At 36.8% G+C, this 15,247-nt stretch overlaps 1 protein-coding gene across 1 annotated transcript in view; it reads left to right on the top strand.

Moving 5' to 3' along the window:
* Positions 1-5,581: 5,581 nt before the first annotated feature.
* The window catches only part of LOC150108095 (phosphoribosyl pyrophosphate synthase-associated protein 2-like), a 110,379-nt gene continuing 100,713 nt past the window's right edge, over positions 5,582-15,247 (top strand). The window contains exon 1 of the mRNA XM_090416237.1: positions 5,582-5,655. Coding sequence (XP_090272363.1) covers positions 5,582-5,655 — 74 coding nt within the window. The remainder of the gene's footprint in view (positions 5,656-15,247) is intronic.

The following is a 15,247-nucleotide window of genomic DNA, read 5'->3' as shown; positions in this document are numbered from 1 at the left end:
AACTTTTTGTTGTATTCTTATTTAAAATTCTTATTTAGTTAATATGTAGAAGGTGGTTGTCTTATTTACCACTGTTTTCTATTCCTTATCACTTCTTCTCCTTTCCTGAATACTTAACTTTTTAACCTTTGTACCATTGGCTGTGTCTGAGACGTGGGTAAGATATTTAATGTTTATGTCAGCAATCACTGCTCATCTACTATTGTAAATATTTAATGGACTTGATGTTTATTTTAAGATAGGGAGGAAAGGACTTCTGCGAAAGATAAACATCTGAAAATAGGGTACTAGTGTAGAACAGATATGTTTTATCTCAATCCTACGGGCATTCCCAGTAAATTAATACCTATTAATTGCTTTCCTTCTCCTGAAAATATAAACAGAAATATCCACGTTTCGCCAAGAAATTTTCGGGCTGCGATAACTTAAAAAAATTACTAGAGGCAGAGTTAAATTTTTTACCGACATGTTAATCAATGAAACAATAACAAAGATGTTTCTACAGCTCTTTTTTAAGGTATCGCTGTTCGTGGTTTTTTTTCCTTTGTATTCTTACAAAAAATATATTTGTTGCTTGGAAAAAAATATCATTGCACAATGTTACAAAACTCCATTTTTTTAAATTTTCCGCTATTTGTTCTAGAGACAGTCATCAATGAATTTTTCTTCTTCTCACGAGATATGCATGAAACAGAATGAAGAAACGTTCTCCATTCTGTTTCATGCATTAAGACCTGAGGAAATTACATGCTGAGTTTTCACACTCCCAATTTCGAATATTTCTGTATAAGTGCAGCGTAGAAAGAAATTTAATTGCATTCCAGGAAACAAATTATGTATTGCCACTTTAAAGCTAATGGGAGAGAAGTAGAAATATAATAAGCATTATGAGTGTTCGATTGGGTTTTCTATGATGAGTTCTTGCGACTCCATAGTGGGAATGTAATTTTATCATAAAGATTGTTAATGAATGGCATGCGATATCTATGTGAATGAGCATATTGACAGCAAATGACTAATTTAATTAGTAGTATAACCGGCATTGGGAACGCTAGAGTGGAATTTACAAATTCAACAGGGCTTTCCAAGTAACAACGACTGCTACAACTACAGCGATAACAAATGATGTCGTAATGAGTATTTCTTCTGCAGATTCATTATCATGAAAGTTACAATAGGGCTATATAGGACTGAACTCGTACTTCACAATAAAACCATAAAGGGTATTTTTATTCCTATTTTTAATAGGTTTTTGATGTGAAGTAGATCCGTTCGGAGGTATTTTTCTATAGTTAAAATTATGCTTTTATTAAATTATTTTTATTTATACAATTAAAAGCAATGCTGAAGATTCTAAAATGAAGTTATTCTTCCACTCTATAAGACATTAATAAGGCCGCATTTGGACTATTGTGCACAGATCTGGTCGCCAGGATTTCTTGGTGACGCGGAAGTGGTAGAGAGGATTCAGAGGCGGGTTACAAAGATTGTTGCAGGTCTGTGGGATGTTCCCTATGAGGATAGATTGATGATCTGTGGGCTCCAAAAACTAGCTGATAGACGTAGGAAAGGAGATATGATAGAGGTATTTAAATTGTTAAAGGGATTTTACAGGATTGATACCGATGATATTCTTAAGACCAATGCAGGATGTGAGAGAACGAGGGGCCATCCCTGTAAATTGTGTAAGAGTGTGGTTAACAAGGGTGTTAGGACTAGATTTTTTACTTGGAGGGTTGTGAATGGGTGGAATGCTTTGCCAGAACTGGTTGTGAATGCTTCAACTGTGGATGAATTTAAGGAGAGGTATGACAGGTATTGTGTAAATAATGGTTAGTGTGTGTCAATGTCGGGTCTCCCGCGATGAGTCTTTTGACCGCTATATGCTCGATTCTAATAATACTAGAATACGTTTTCGCAGGCTGTTTCATCAGCTGGTTGCGATTAATCTATGACTCAGGTAGATAGTGTTTTTTCCCCTCTCTCGGAACTCAGGTATTTAACTCTGCGCAGAGAAATTTACCGTACAGCTCACTATTTCACGCGATAATACCATTTCGGATTAGGACGAGATGGACACTAATCTGATGTTTTCTCGTGACCTCTAAGTCTAGAAACCATTAAGCAGGTAAGACTAAAGGGGTTTGCCAACTCTCTTTGGAATAGAAAAATGTGTTGTTGAATTTATTCATATCAATATAATTAAATTATAATAATTCATATTTAATTTTTATATTATAATTATATTTAAAGTTTAATAAGTACAACTGTAAGCGTTACATAATCTTGTGCTGAGGTCCATGACGGCCGATCGGAGAAAATAAATTCTTATAGTTTCCATTCTAGTCACGGAACTAGTTTTTTTATAGAACAAGAGGAACTAGTGGAACTAGTTTTTTTTATAGCTGGTTCCCTAGTAGTCGATCTTTAGCTCAGGAAAGTAATATTTTTTTTCTTTCATCTTCAAAACTTGAATTTTTAATGCTTCTGCTCAGATAAACCGTCCTTAGAAATTATGATTTTTTTGCAATAATCATATTTATGATTCTTCTGCTTCTTCTTTAAGTGTCATCCCCTTGAAGGAAGTTGGCAACCATGTCACGGAACCGTTTTATTTCTTTTGCTGCTTTGGAACATTTATGGTAATTCAAGCCAGTCCAGTCCTCAATGTCTTCAAACCACATTTTCCTGGGTCTACCTCAACGTCTTTTTCCATCCAATTTCCCTTATAATATTCATTTCTGAATGCCTTCTTGTCTAGTTAGATGTCCAAAATATTTACGTTTTCGCTCTTTAATTATTTTCATTAATGTTCTTTTCATTTTTGCTTTCTTTAAAACATCTTCGTTTTTCATTTTCTCTGTCCATGGTATTTTCAACATTCTTCTAATGGTCCACATTTCAAAAGCTTCTAATTTTTTCTCTATTTCTTTATTTAGAGTCCAGATTTCACTGTTGTAGAGAAGGCTTTAACAGATATAGCATTTTATTAATCTTTTTCTTGTGTCGATATTAATGTCTCTGGATGTTGGAACAATTTTCATATCAGTAATGGCTTTTCTTGCTATCTCTATTCTTCTTTTTATTTCTTTAAGGGAATTTGCTCAGTCTGTAAACATTTGTTCCAAATATATAAAGGACTGAACCTGTTCAATTTTCTTTTTGTTAAGAGTTGTGTTCAGTTTCTTATTTATTGGTTCTTTTGATATAATCATGCACTTTGTTTTCTTTAGGTTAATAATTAGTACCATGTCTAAGCTTCTATCGTAAATTTCTGTTACTAAGTTTTGAAGATAATCTTCAGATTCAGCTATAAGAACTGCATCATCTGCATACCTGAAGTTCCTACCTCCGACGTTTACACCCTTCAGTTCTGAAATTTTTTTAAAAACTTGCTCACTGTATATATTGTACAGTAAGGGTGATAAGACACATTCTTACCTTACTCCTTTTTTGATTTCAAAGTTGCCAAAATATATTTTCTTATATCTTATTGTGGCCATTTGACTCCAGTATATATTTGTAATTATGCGTAGATCTTTTCCTTTTAACCCATTATTCTGTAGGATATGTATTAATTTCTTGTGACCTATTGAATCAAATGCTTTGGTGTAATCAATAAAACAAAGATATATGCTTTTCTGGTTGTCAAGGCTTTTTTCACATAATGTTTTCAAATTGAAGATTCCTTCTCTTGTACCTTTGTCTTTTTGAAAACCTGATTGAGTGTCTTCTATTTCTACTGACCAAGTGTCTCTTATTCTTTCTAGGATTATTCTCAGTAGTAATTTTTTAACATGGCTTGTTAAACTTATTAGTCTATATTTTGTATATTCAAAAGTTCTTGGAATTTTGGAAATAGTGACAAAGATGGATTTCCTTAGATCATCAGGGATGTATCCTGTATCATAGATGTTATGAAAAATAACCTTTAGGTCATTAAGTGTGTTTTCATTCTTTCTTTAACAATTCAATAGGGATCTAATCAGGGCCTGGTGTTTTACCTGTTTTCATTTGACTTGTAGCGTATTCTATTTCTTCATATGTAATTGGTTCACCATCCATATTTTGTATATCTGGTGCGTCTGTGCGATCAGAGTCAAACAGTTCTTTTCCATATTCTTTCCATCTTTTTATGATATCTTGTGTCTCTAGTAGCATTTTTCCATTTTGATCTTTTATACAAGGATTATGGTTGAAAATTTTCTTTTTATTTGTCAGGGCTTGGATTGATTTATGCATTTCTTTGCTATTGTGTTTCTTGTCCAATTCCTCTATTTCTTTACATTTTTCATTTAGCCACTTGTCTTGTGCCTTCCTGCATTCATTTTTTATAATTTTACTGAGTATTCTATACTGTTGTGCACTTTTCTTTTTTCGTCTTTCATTCATCAGTTCTAGTATTGATTCAGTCATTCATGGATTTTTCTTATTGTATTTAATTTTTGGGACAACCTCGTTAGCTGTCTTATATATTGCACTTCTAAAATTTGACCACCTGTTTTCATACTTCCTGGGTATGGCCCTCGGGACTTCACCGAAATATTGGCACTGCCATCTATATCAGTTCCATCAGGGTTTTTGACCGTGTCATAGGTTGCCAGCCCACTACGGAAATGACTGATGGCTAGTCAGCCAAGATCCTGGTAGGAGAACACAGCTAATTCCAACCCAGTTATGATTAAGAAAATGATGAAGTTACAGTTTTTGGAGTCTGGTCGTGCGCTATTGTTATGCACGCTGTCTAGAGATGGTACCAGTCTTCTGGCAATGATGATGGCGGTGACTGGCTGTCAGCCGATTTCCAAAAAGCAAGAACTGGAGAGGGGATCACGTTTTGTCTTCTTTTCGGATTCGCTTTTTAGCCTTTTATTCCCTTTTCAATATATCTTTGGTCATAAACAAAGTGTGGATGATTTATTTATTTATTTTTAAAGAATGGTAACTATATTAATTTTAAACACGATTATTATTATTATTATTGCTATTATTCTTATTCGTTTTCTTCTTATTATTATTGCTTAAAAAATCTCCGTGAATCCTCGAAATCTCACAAAATAAAACTCACTATCCAATTCTACCCACTGCTTAATAAGAAGGCCAAAATATTTTCTGTTGGTTATTCTTTTTTTTTTTTTTTAATTTTATGATAATCATTAATATCTGTGCGTGTATTTTAATTTATTTGAAGAGCTAGATTGCACTAAATGTATTTAATTTTGTGATAAGCAAAGAAAACGTGTTATATTAATAATTATTTGGATATGTCGGGAAATTGTATTCATTCATATAGTCAGTATTTAAAAAATCTCATTATACATGAAATTTGATTCCGTACTTTACAAAATAAGCACCTACAGAGATACTAAATCACCTAAAATATTTGGATAACTTCCAAAATTGTGAAAAGTCAAGAAAGTTGACTTTACTACGTTTTAAAAAAGGAGCGGCCTCTGTATTCATTTATCGTCAACTAATTCGTAGTGAGGTGAAGATAGGGAATATCGTACGGTTGGATGATACGGTTTTGGTTTCTACAACAGATTAGGTAACTTTCGCAACAGAGGAAACAATTATTGTTATGGAACGGCAGTCAGCTGGTATAGTACTTCTTGCGGGAAATTCGCATCCTGATTTGGCTCAGAAGATTGCAAGGTACGATTTTAATACATTTGTTCATCTTTATTTAAAATAGTGGTATTAATACAAAATAGGCACGTTTCCAAGGCAAATAATTTGTTAAAAAAAAAGAAAACAAGAATGAATAATAAAATAAAATGTAGACTGTCCTACAAATGAGATATCTGGAGATGATGCTGTATATTAATTTATGCAAGCTGAAGTTAGAAGAAAGTTTGAATAACTATACACACATACATGCACACAAAGCTTATACAACAGTTCAGTTGGGGTGAGCTGTTGCATAATTAATGCTTTTGTTTAATAAATAGTGTGATTTGCAACCCATAGAGAGGCTCTTAACTGCTTAACCTTTTTCAACAACTCAAGAATATTTGCGGGACTACTTAAAGTTTGACGTTTTCCTAAAAATTTAGATTACACTGTTTATGTGTGGGTTTAGATTGGTGAGTTTCTGTATTGATTTGATATAGGAGCAGGCAAAGTTAGTTATGTAACATTTATTTTATTTTAGGCAGTGTGATTAAAATATCTAAGCTGCCTTATGAGTTACAGATATTTCAATAAGCAGATGTCAGTAATGCAGACAGTTCTTCTGCCAAGTGTATCTTTCTCATTACACATTAGATCTGATTTCTGTCATATGTGCCAGTAGCAGTTTCTGAAAAAGATTCTTTCTAATCAATAATGTGAGCTAGGGTTGAAGTATTATATCAAGCATTTTATAACCTGCATTTTATAGATTTTTCTAGTCTAGAACAAGCAAATACACAATTGTCTTATAAAGCCTACCTTCTATACACGATTTTTCTTTCTGGTCATGGGATTTGTTTTGTGGAAGAGAAATATATTTGAAATATGGGATTGAGATGGCCTCTACTGAAACAACATCCATGAGTTTCATTTCATAGATTCAAATGATTGCATATGTTTTTGTGTGTTGGGAGGAAGGAGTATGATGGACACATGGACATGGTAACCTAAGAAGTTGAAACTAGGTTAAAAAGAGTAATGACTGGAACTGAATTAATGCATTACCATAGTTTATATCCTTGTCATATTTCTGGATAGTAACATTTGTAGTTAGCAAGAAGACAGGAACAGTTAGTTACCTTAGCCTAGCCATTGTGAATGCTTAACATATCAGGGTTAAAGTATTAGTTAACCGAGCCTCCGTAGCCCAGTCGGTATAGCCCTTTGGTTGGAAAGACCTGGTCTTTCCAACCAAAGGGCTATACTGTTTTGGTTGGTCTCTTTCAACTAAAGGTGAGTTAGCCACTCTCATATGGAGGTAGGTGGTTTTTTCACCCAGAAACTCTGGTTTTTCATCCTTCAAAACAGGCAAACCAACCGTGTGAACACACATGGATTACAGCTCTTAATATTTATAACAATAAGTGGAAGAGATAGGTTCTTCACAGTGGCAGATTTAGCCTACTGGGGCCCCTTGGTGGTAAAATGTTTACATTTGGAAAAGAAGATAAAGGCAAATTCAATACTGCCACACAAGTATACCAGACTGCAAGAGAAATTGCCTTTATCTTCTTTTAAAAATAGTAGAAAGTGTTCCAGTTCATCATCAAAATGTGTAATATCTATATTGTTCTTACAGATCTCTTAATTTTTCCACATAGCTCAGATCTCTGGCAACTGGCAGGTCTAACGCCCATTTGATCTGCCTCTAGTCCTCACCACATGTTATGCCCATAGTCAACCATGAGTCACATCATGGTAGCCAACCTCAGATAGGCGATGACACATGAATAGGGAATTAGTTAACTGATTCCACACAAAATTACACACTCCCACAAATCAGCCGAGATATGATGAATAGTCACAAATCCACCCAACCTTGAATGCTGCTGTCACATTTTTATGGTGTGCCTGAGATCTCTGTCTTCCTTTTTCCTCTTGCAAAATTTTCAGTACTGTTCAGAAGACACTTCCGTTAATTGATGATGACCATCCCTCCAGCCACCATAGTATAAATGGTCTGTTTCCACATTCAATTCTACAGATATTTCTAAGAGCATTAGAACTGGCATGCATCATCCCCCCCCCCCTTCCTATATTCACACGCATTTCTGCTACACCTACAGTAATATAAATATCAGCTTCTCATCATCCTTTGAATTCACTGAACCTGCTGCACCCATTCATCTTTCATTCCATCTGTGTAGATATCTTCCCCATGAAGTATTTCCGAAGACTACAATGTTTTACAAAAAGAATAACAGATTACTTTTCTCTTAACCCCTGTTCAAACATGACATTAATTTGCTATATGCTTTTCAGCCTCTCAAGTGTGTGAGCGATATAAGAAAAAATATAAAAAAAATAATAATAATTAAAATAAAATTAATACATGATGCATGGGGGTTCTATGAAACTCTTAGAGCATTTTAAACTAGATTTTAAAACATTAAATAGTGTATTTGATTTTTTTAATTTCTTTAAAATATTATATTGTTAATATAACATTTCTGATATCTCTTGAAGTCTTTGTATTGCTGATGATATAATGATGATATCGACCAACTAGTACCTCAGGAGTAGTGAAGATTTCGGAAAAGTTGGTTAGGGCTCTCATTCAGAAATGGATTGAGTGAATCTGTACTTCGCAATGAGCAACATGGGTTTACTATGGGAAGGTCATGCTTTAGCAACTTGCTCACATTCTATAGCAATGTTACCATTGACAAGGGGAATGGATATACCATGATACTTTTCAATTTTGCTAAGGCTTTTGTCAGACCACAGCATGGTAGACGGTTGCATAAATTGGAGAATATAAGTTTGGGTTATAGAATATTAGCTTGGATAAGAGATGGCTGACTGACAGATATCAAAAAGTGGTATATGAGTGATGTGAGTCTGCAAGAATTAAGTTAACCAGTGGTATACCACAAAGATCAGTGCTTGGTCCACTGTTATTCAATCTGTACATTAATGATATTGGAAAGGATTTGACAAGTGACATTATTATTATTATCCAGGTCTCCATGGAGTCAAAAGACTCATCATGGGAGGTCCTTCCTAAGAAACACAGTCTATCAAGACTCATTGAGGGGAGGTCCCCCCCCCCTAAAAAAACACAAAGTCTATCATACCACTCCTTAAACCCATTGACCGTTCTCGTCACCTCTCAATCAGGCAATACATTCCATGTTTCAACCACCCTCCATGCAAAGAAACCACTATTCACCATCTTGCTCACGGTTTCCTTTCGTAACTTTCAGTGATGGCCTCTTGTCATCACTCCTTCCCACTGTTCAACCAAGTGAAAGAACTCCCCAGTGTTAACCCTGTAACCACCTCTCAACAGTTTAAAAGTCTCAATCGTATCACCTCTCCTTCTTCTATCCACCAAACTTTGCAGTCCACATTCCCTCAGCCGATCCTCATAACTATCATTGTACAGTCTTGAAATCATCTTTGTTATCTGCCTCTGTACCCTTTCACAGTTAATTTATCCCCTTCAAATCCTAGAACCAGATCTAAGAACAATAGTCTAAGTGTGGTCTAATCTGAGTCTTATACAATGGAATGATTACCATTTTATCTCTGCAGGTTAGTGTCCTTCTCATTATTGCAGCAATCCTCTGTGTTACCTTCACTACCTTTGCAATATGTCCCCTAAATTTCAGGTTTCTATCAATCATCAACACCCAGATCTCTTGTCTCCCCCTACTTCCTCCAGTTTAACTCCTCGCATAGAGTATGCACCATCCCATCGATGTGTCCCAAACCTCAAGACATTTTGCTACATTAAACTGATGCCCCCATTCATTTGCCTCTCTATCTAGCTTATTCAAATCCTCTTGCAGGGCTACCACATCTGCACTATTACTAATAACCCTTCCCAGCTTCACATCATCTGCAAACAACTGAATATCCCCTTGCAATCCACGGACAATGTCATTGATATAAAGGTTAAACAGTATAGGTCCCAGTACTGAGCTTTGTGGAACCCCACTTGTAACCTTCTGCCTCTTTGATATTGTTCCACCATACACAACTCTCTGATACCTATCGACAGCCCATCCTGAATCCAGTTGACCAATCTGACATTCAGACCCATGTGCTGCAACTTGAATATCAGCTTATCGTGTGGCACCCTGTCAAATGCCTTTGCTAAGTCTAGGAAAATTGCAGTATATGCCTTTCCCTCATCTAATGCTCTTGTAACTTTATCATAAAAGGATAGCATATTGCTAAAACAAGAGCGCCTCTTCACAAATCCATGTTGACTCTCACAGATAACATTATCCTCATCTGCCCAATGCTGTATACGGTCCCTCACTACTTTCTCAAAGATCTTACTAACTACTGATGACACACAAACTACCCTATAATTAGACACTTCCAGTCTGCTACCACCCTTATGCAATGGCACTATCTTACCTTCCTTCCATTCCATGGACACCTTTCCTGCAGCCAGACTTTCATTGAAAAGCAAGGTCAAAGGCACTGTCGGTTCCCTAGCACATTCTCTCAAAACTCGTGGTGAAATACCATCCAATGCCACAGCTTTACTGACATCCAGAGTACTCAGTATTTGGAACACACTCTCCTCCTATACCTCTGAACCTCGAACCTACCCTATCCTTCTAGTATTAAAACTGACTCCTCCAGGATGAAATACTCCAATAAAGTGTTCGTTGAACAGTTTCACCATGTCCTCTACATCAGTCACTCTATTCCCATTTTTATCCCACAATATCATTCTTCCACAGTCATTTCTCCTCCTACTGGCCACAGCTAAAAAAACTCCCTAGGATTTTCTTTGGATCTTAGGACCAATCTCTTCTCATATTCCAGTTTCGCCTTCCTTACCATACTAGTCACTCTTCTGGACTGTGTCTTATGTTCTTCATGCATCTTCTCTTCACCTGTCTCCTTATATCTCTTCCATAGCCTCTTTTTCGCATGCAATTCCTGTTTAATATTGTTTGTCATCCACTTTACTCCAAATTGTGTCCTGTTGTTCACTCGTAGTATACAACTTACTATTGTTGCTAACAAATATTCTTTCACAATTTCCCATGCACTAATGATATCCCAGCCTTCCAATTCCTCTCTCCATGAAACTTCCCCAAGTTGATGTCTTAGAGTATTATAATCACCTGCCTTATAATTCCACATACATTCCTGTCTCTTTGATAATCTTGCATGTCTATTCATTTTCCAAGTCAAAACCATATGGTCACTTTCTCCAACTGGTGAGAGAGATGTCATCTCAGTTATTATCAACTCTTCTGATGCTATAACCAAATCCAAAACTCTTGAATCTCTTGTTTTCTCTATTACATGTTGCCTAAGAGATTTGTCCCTCAAGAATTCTAGAAATTCCATTCCCTTATTGCTACATGCATCTTCTTCTCCCCAATTTATACTACTATAGTTAAAATCTCCTATAACAATCATTCTTCTTGCACTTGCCAAACTCAACTGTCTAATCATCTCCTGGTCCCCACCCTCTGTGCTCCTGGGTCTGTAGAAACACTCTACTAAATATCCTGTCTTGCAATTATTAACAATTATAAACAACTAATTATTTGCTGATGATGGAAAGATAGGTAGGGCAATCAGGAATGCTGCTGATATGCAGTACTTGCAGAATGATTTGAATAAACTGGAATTGTAGGCATGGGAAAATGGATGTCAGTTCAATGTCATTAAATCTAAAGTTATTCACTTTGGCATGATTAGATATCCAGTGTCGTATTATATTGGTGGGATTATGCTAGAAGAAACTAGTGAGGCTAGGGATCTCTTGGATTGTTAGTAGATAGGAAATTGAAGTTTAGGGACCATGTAGCAAAGATTGCGAATACAACTCAAAAGATAATTGCAATGCTGAAATGAACGTTCACATGTAAAAATAAGGATGTCATTTTGCCTCTTTACAGGCCTTGATAAGACCTCACTTGGACTATTGTGCAGTCTGGTTTCTGTTATAATTCTTATATATTGGAGAGAGAGTGCAAAGGAGAGGAGAGTGGTAAAAATGATATCAGGATTGTGGAATACTGATTATGAAGACAGATTGAGAATTTGTAGACTGCAGATTAGCAAACAAGAAAAAGAGGGGTGATATGATTGAGACTTACAGACTTCTGAAAGGGTCATTCAGGTTTTCAATTTATGGAGGGTGGAGAAAGGACAAGAGGGCATCCTTGGAAGTTGAGAATGAATGCTAGTAAGAAGGGCGGGGCTAGATTTTTCTGTTATAGGGTGGTGTATGATTGGAGTGGATTGCCTTTGAATGTTGTGAGTGCAAGCAGTGTGAATAAGTGTGATAACTGGTGTGGGTATTCTGTGGCCTTCCTCGATGAGGCCTTGACTCCAGGAGATCTCTCTCTTAATAATCATCATCATAATAATAATTGGCTAAAAATACTTCTTGCTCAGTTCTCTACTTAACTTTTTAAAAATTAATAGATCAGCAGCCTCTATATACAAATAACCTGGTCATGAGGACACTCGCACATAAACTCTGCTAACACTTGAGTTAAGGATTAAAGAAGAATATAATTTCTTGTTTAGTATAATTTACTTTATAACCAAATGAAAACCTTTCTACAACTGTCTCTGATCCAGGGTATTTTAACAATATGGTGAATATTTCTCTCACCTGGGTGGAAAGTTTTTTCTGTATTGATAGATCTCAGCAAATGCCTTTGGTAGTGATACCTGGGCTTTGAGATGTGTTCGTTAGTTATGCTTTAGGTAAGTTTTCTTACCTAAACTTAGTTGTTCGATGGGCGAAAGGATCTATATAAGATGGATGGCTTGCATTTGAATGGTTACGGTGTAAGGAGACTTGAGAAAGTGTTGCTGAATGTAGTGGATGTGCAAATTCAGGGAAACTAGATTTATTAAGGGGGGAGGGTAGATATACAGTTCTTAGGGAGGCATTTGAATGTATGAATGAATATAATATGCCCGAGCGAATAAGGACAACAAATCAGAGTGGGATAGTTAATATAAGGCATCAAGGTAGGGTTGGGGCTAATGGGGGGTCTTAAATTCATGTACACTAATGCTAGGAGTATTAGGAACAAGAAGGAAGAGTTTTTGGCCATGGTTGGCACTTCCAGACCACAGGTTATTGGTATTAGTGAATCATGGCTGACTGTAGATGATATAGCTAGTGGGATTGAATGTGATGGATATAGTGTGTTCAGGAATGACAGGGAGAATAAAATGGGGGGAGGAGTATTGTTGATGATAGCTGATGAGCTGCAGCCAAGGAGAATAGAAGGTTGAAATGCAGGCTATAGAAAAGAGCACATTTGAGGCCATTTGGTGTGAGATTGTTGCTAGCAGAATTAAATATACAATTGGGTGCTGCTATAGACCAGGTAATGGAAAAGATGGTGGTGACAATATGCACAAACAAATAGAAGAAATGAGTGGAAGGAGGGTAATTATTGTGGGAGATTTCAACTATGGTCGCATTGATTGGAGTGAGGAGAGGACACACGGGAGGAAGGAATTGGATTTTATGCGGTTATTAAGGGATAACTATCTGTGACAGCATGTAATGGAAAATACTAGGGGTCAGAGTGTTTGACCTAGTAATTACATCTGAGGATTTGGCTGTAACAAATATGACCACATTGCCACCAATTGGTGAGAGTGATCATAGGGTCTTGACTTGGGAGGTGGCTATAGGTTTGATTTTTCAATTAAGAAAGGGTACATGTGGAATTATCGGGCTGGAAAGTATGACAAGCTTAGGAGTTTGATTGGTTCAGTGCCATGCCATGTACAACTGCAAGGACTAGAAGTTGAAAGTGCATGGGAGGCAGATAAGAAATGTTTGCATGAAGCAATGGCTGACTGTATACCTAGAGTTCAAATAATAAATCAAGTAGGGGTTAAATGGATGAATAACACTATTAAGCTTGAGCTGCAAAAAAAGAAACAACTATGGAGGGAATTTAAGGAGTAAGGTGACCGGCAGGCACATGAACGGTATAAAGCGCAGGCCAGAAGGGTAACGAGTGTGGTAAGAAAAGCAAAAAAAGATTACGAAAGAACATTGGCCATGCAGGCTAAAGAGAATCCTAAACAGTTTTTTAGATATGTAGCAAGTAAAAGGAAAAATGTACATGGCAGAATGATTTTAAAGAATGCCGATGGTAGGGAGGTAACTGAATCAGTTGATATAGTTGAGTTACTGAGTGAGCACTTTGCAAGTATCTATCAACCAGGTGGTGACATTGCAGAAACGAATAAATCAGTAGATTATACGGGAATTGTGGTGAATGAAGTGGAGGTGAGTAGTCTATTGCATAACCTCAATGTCAATACATCCGTGGGATTGGATGGTATACCAGCTCGTGTCGTACGAGAAGCAGCTAAAGAATTGTCAGTACCCTTGAACATTTTGTTTAATTTGAGTCTCGGGTCTGGGTTAGTCCCGAGGGGGTGGAAAGAGGGGGGAAATAGTTCCACTGCATAAAGGTGGCTCCAAGACTGCTGTTGTAAATTACCGACCGATTAGCATATCAGGAATCATTGTCAAGGTCTTAGAGAAATTAGTCAAGAAAAGAATATAGGATGGGATAGATGAAAATGGGATATTGTTTGGGGGACAACATGGTTTTGTGAAGGGTAGATCATGCCTCAGTAACTTGCTCATGTTTTATAACACAGTGATGGCTGAACTGGATAGGGGTAATGCGATGTGTCCAGTGATACTACTGGACCTTGCCAAGGCCTTTGACAGGATACCACATGGAGCCCTAATCAGTAAACTGGAGCAGATGAGGATAGATATAGGGTTGGTGAGATGGATAGGAGGGTGGTTGAAGGAGAGATACCAGAGAGTGGTTTATTCAGGAGTGAAGCCTAAAAGACGGCTTGTGACTAGTGGCATGCCACAGGGCTCTGTTCTTGGACCACTTCTTTTCAATTTGTTCATCAATGATATCGGAAAGGATTTGAGAGGAAGTGTTCACTTGTTTGCTGATGATGCAAAGTTGGGTAGAGCAATTGTGAGTGCACAGGTTGTCAAAATTTTACAGGATGATTTGGATAGTTTGGAGGACTGGGCTAGGAAAAATGGATGTCAATTTAATGTGGCAAAGTGTAAGGTTATGTACTTTGGGGTGAAAAGAATAGCAGAATAGCAGCAGTATATCGCATTGGTGGAACCGTACTCCAGGAGATTGATGAGGCCAGGGATTTGGGAGTGTTGGTGGATAGGGAATTGAAGTTTAGGGGGCACATTGCAAAAGTGGCTAAATCAGCTCATCAAATCACTTGGCTTCTGAAAAATACTTTAGCATGCAAAGACAAACAAATTATTGTTCCTCTGTATCGAGCCTTGATAAGACTCCATCTGGACTACTGTGCCCAGTTATGGGCTCCAGGGTTTCTTCGTGATGGGGAGGAAGTGGAGAGGATCCAGAGACGAGTGACCAAGATGATAGCAGGTCTGTGGAATGATCCTTATGAGAATAGGTTGAAGATTTGTGGGTTGCAAAAATTGGTTGATAGGCGGAAAAGGGGTGATATGATTGAGACATTCAAATTACTGAAAGGTTACTATAAGATTAATCCAGAAGATATTTTTGAAAATAGGACTGGTGGT

This window comes from Typopeltis vanoorti, chromosome 3, assembly GCF_054136105.1.
Source record: "Typopeltis vanoorti isolate ZY-2024b chromosome 3, IOZ_Tvanoo_1.0, whole genome shotgun sequence".
NCBI classification, from domain to species: Eukaryota; Metazoa; Arthropoda; class Arachnida; order Uropygi; family Thelyphonidae; genus Typopeltis; species Typopeltis vanoorti.
The sequence above is the reverse complement of the archived record's forward strand: the minus strand, read 5'-3'. Positions and strand labels throughout refer to the sequence as shown.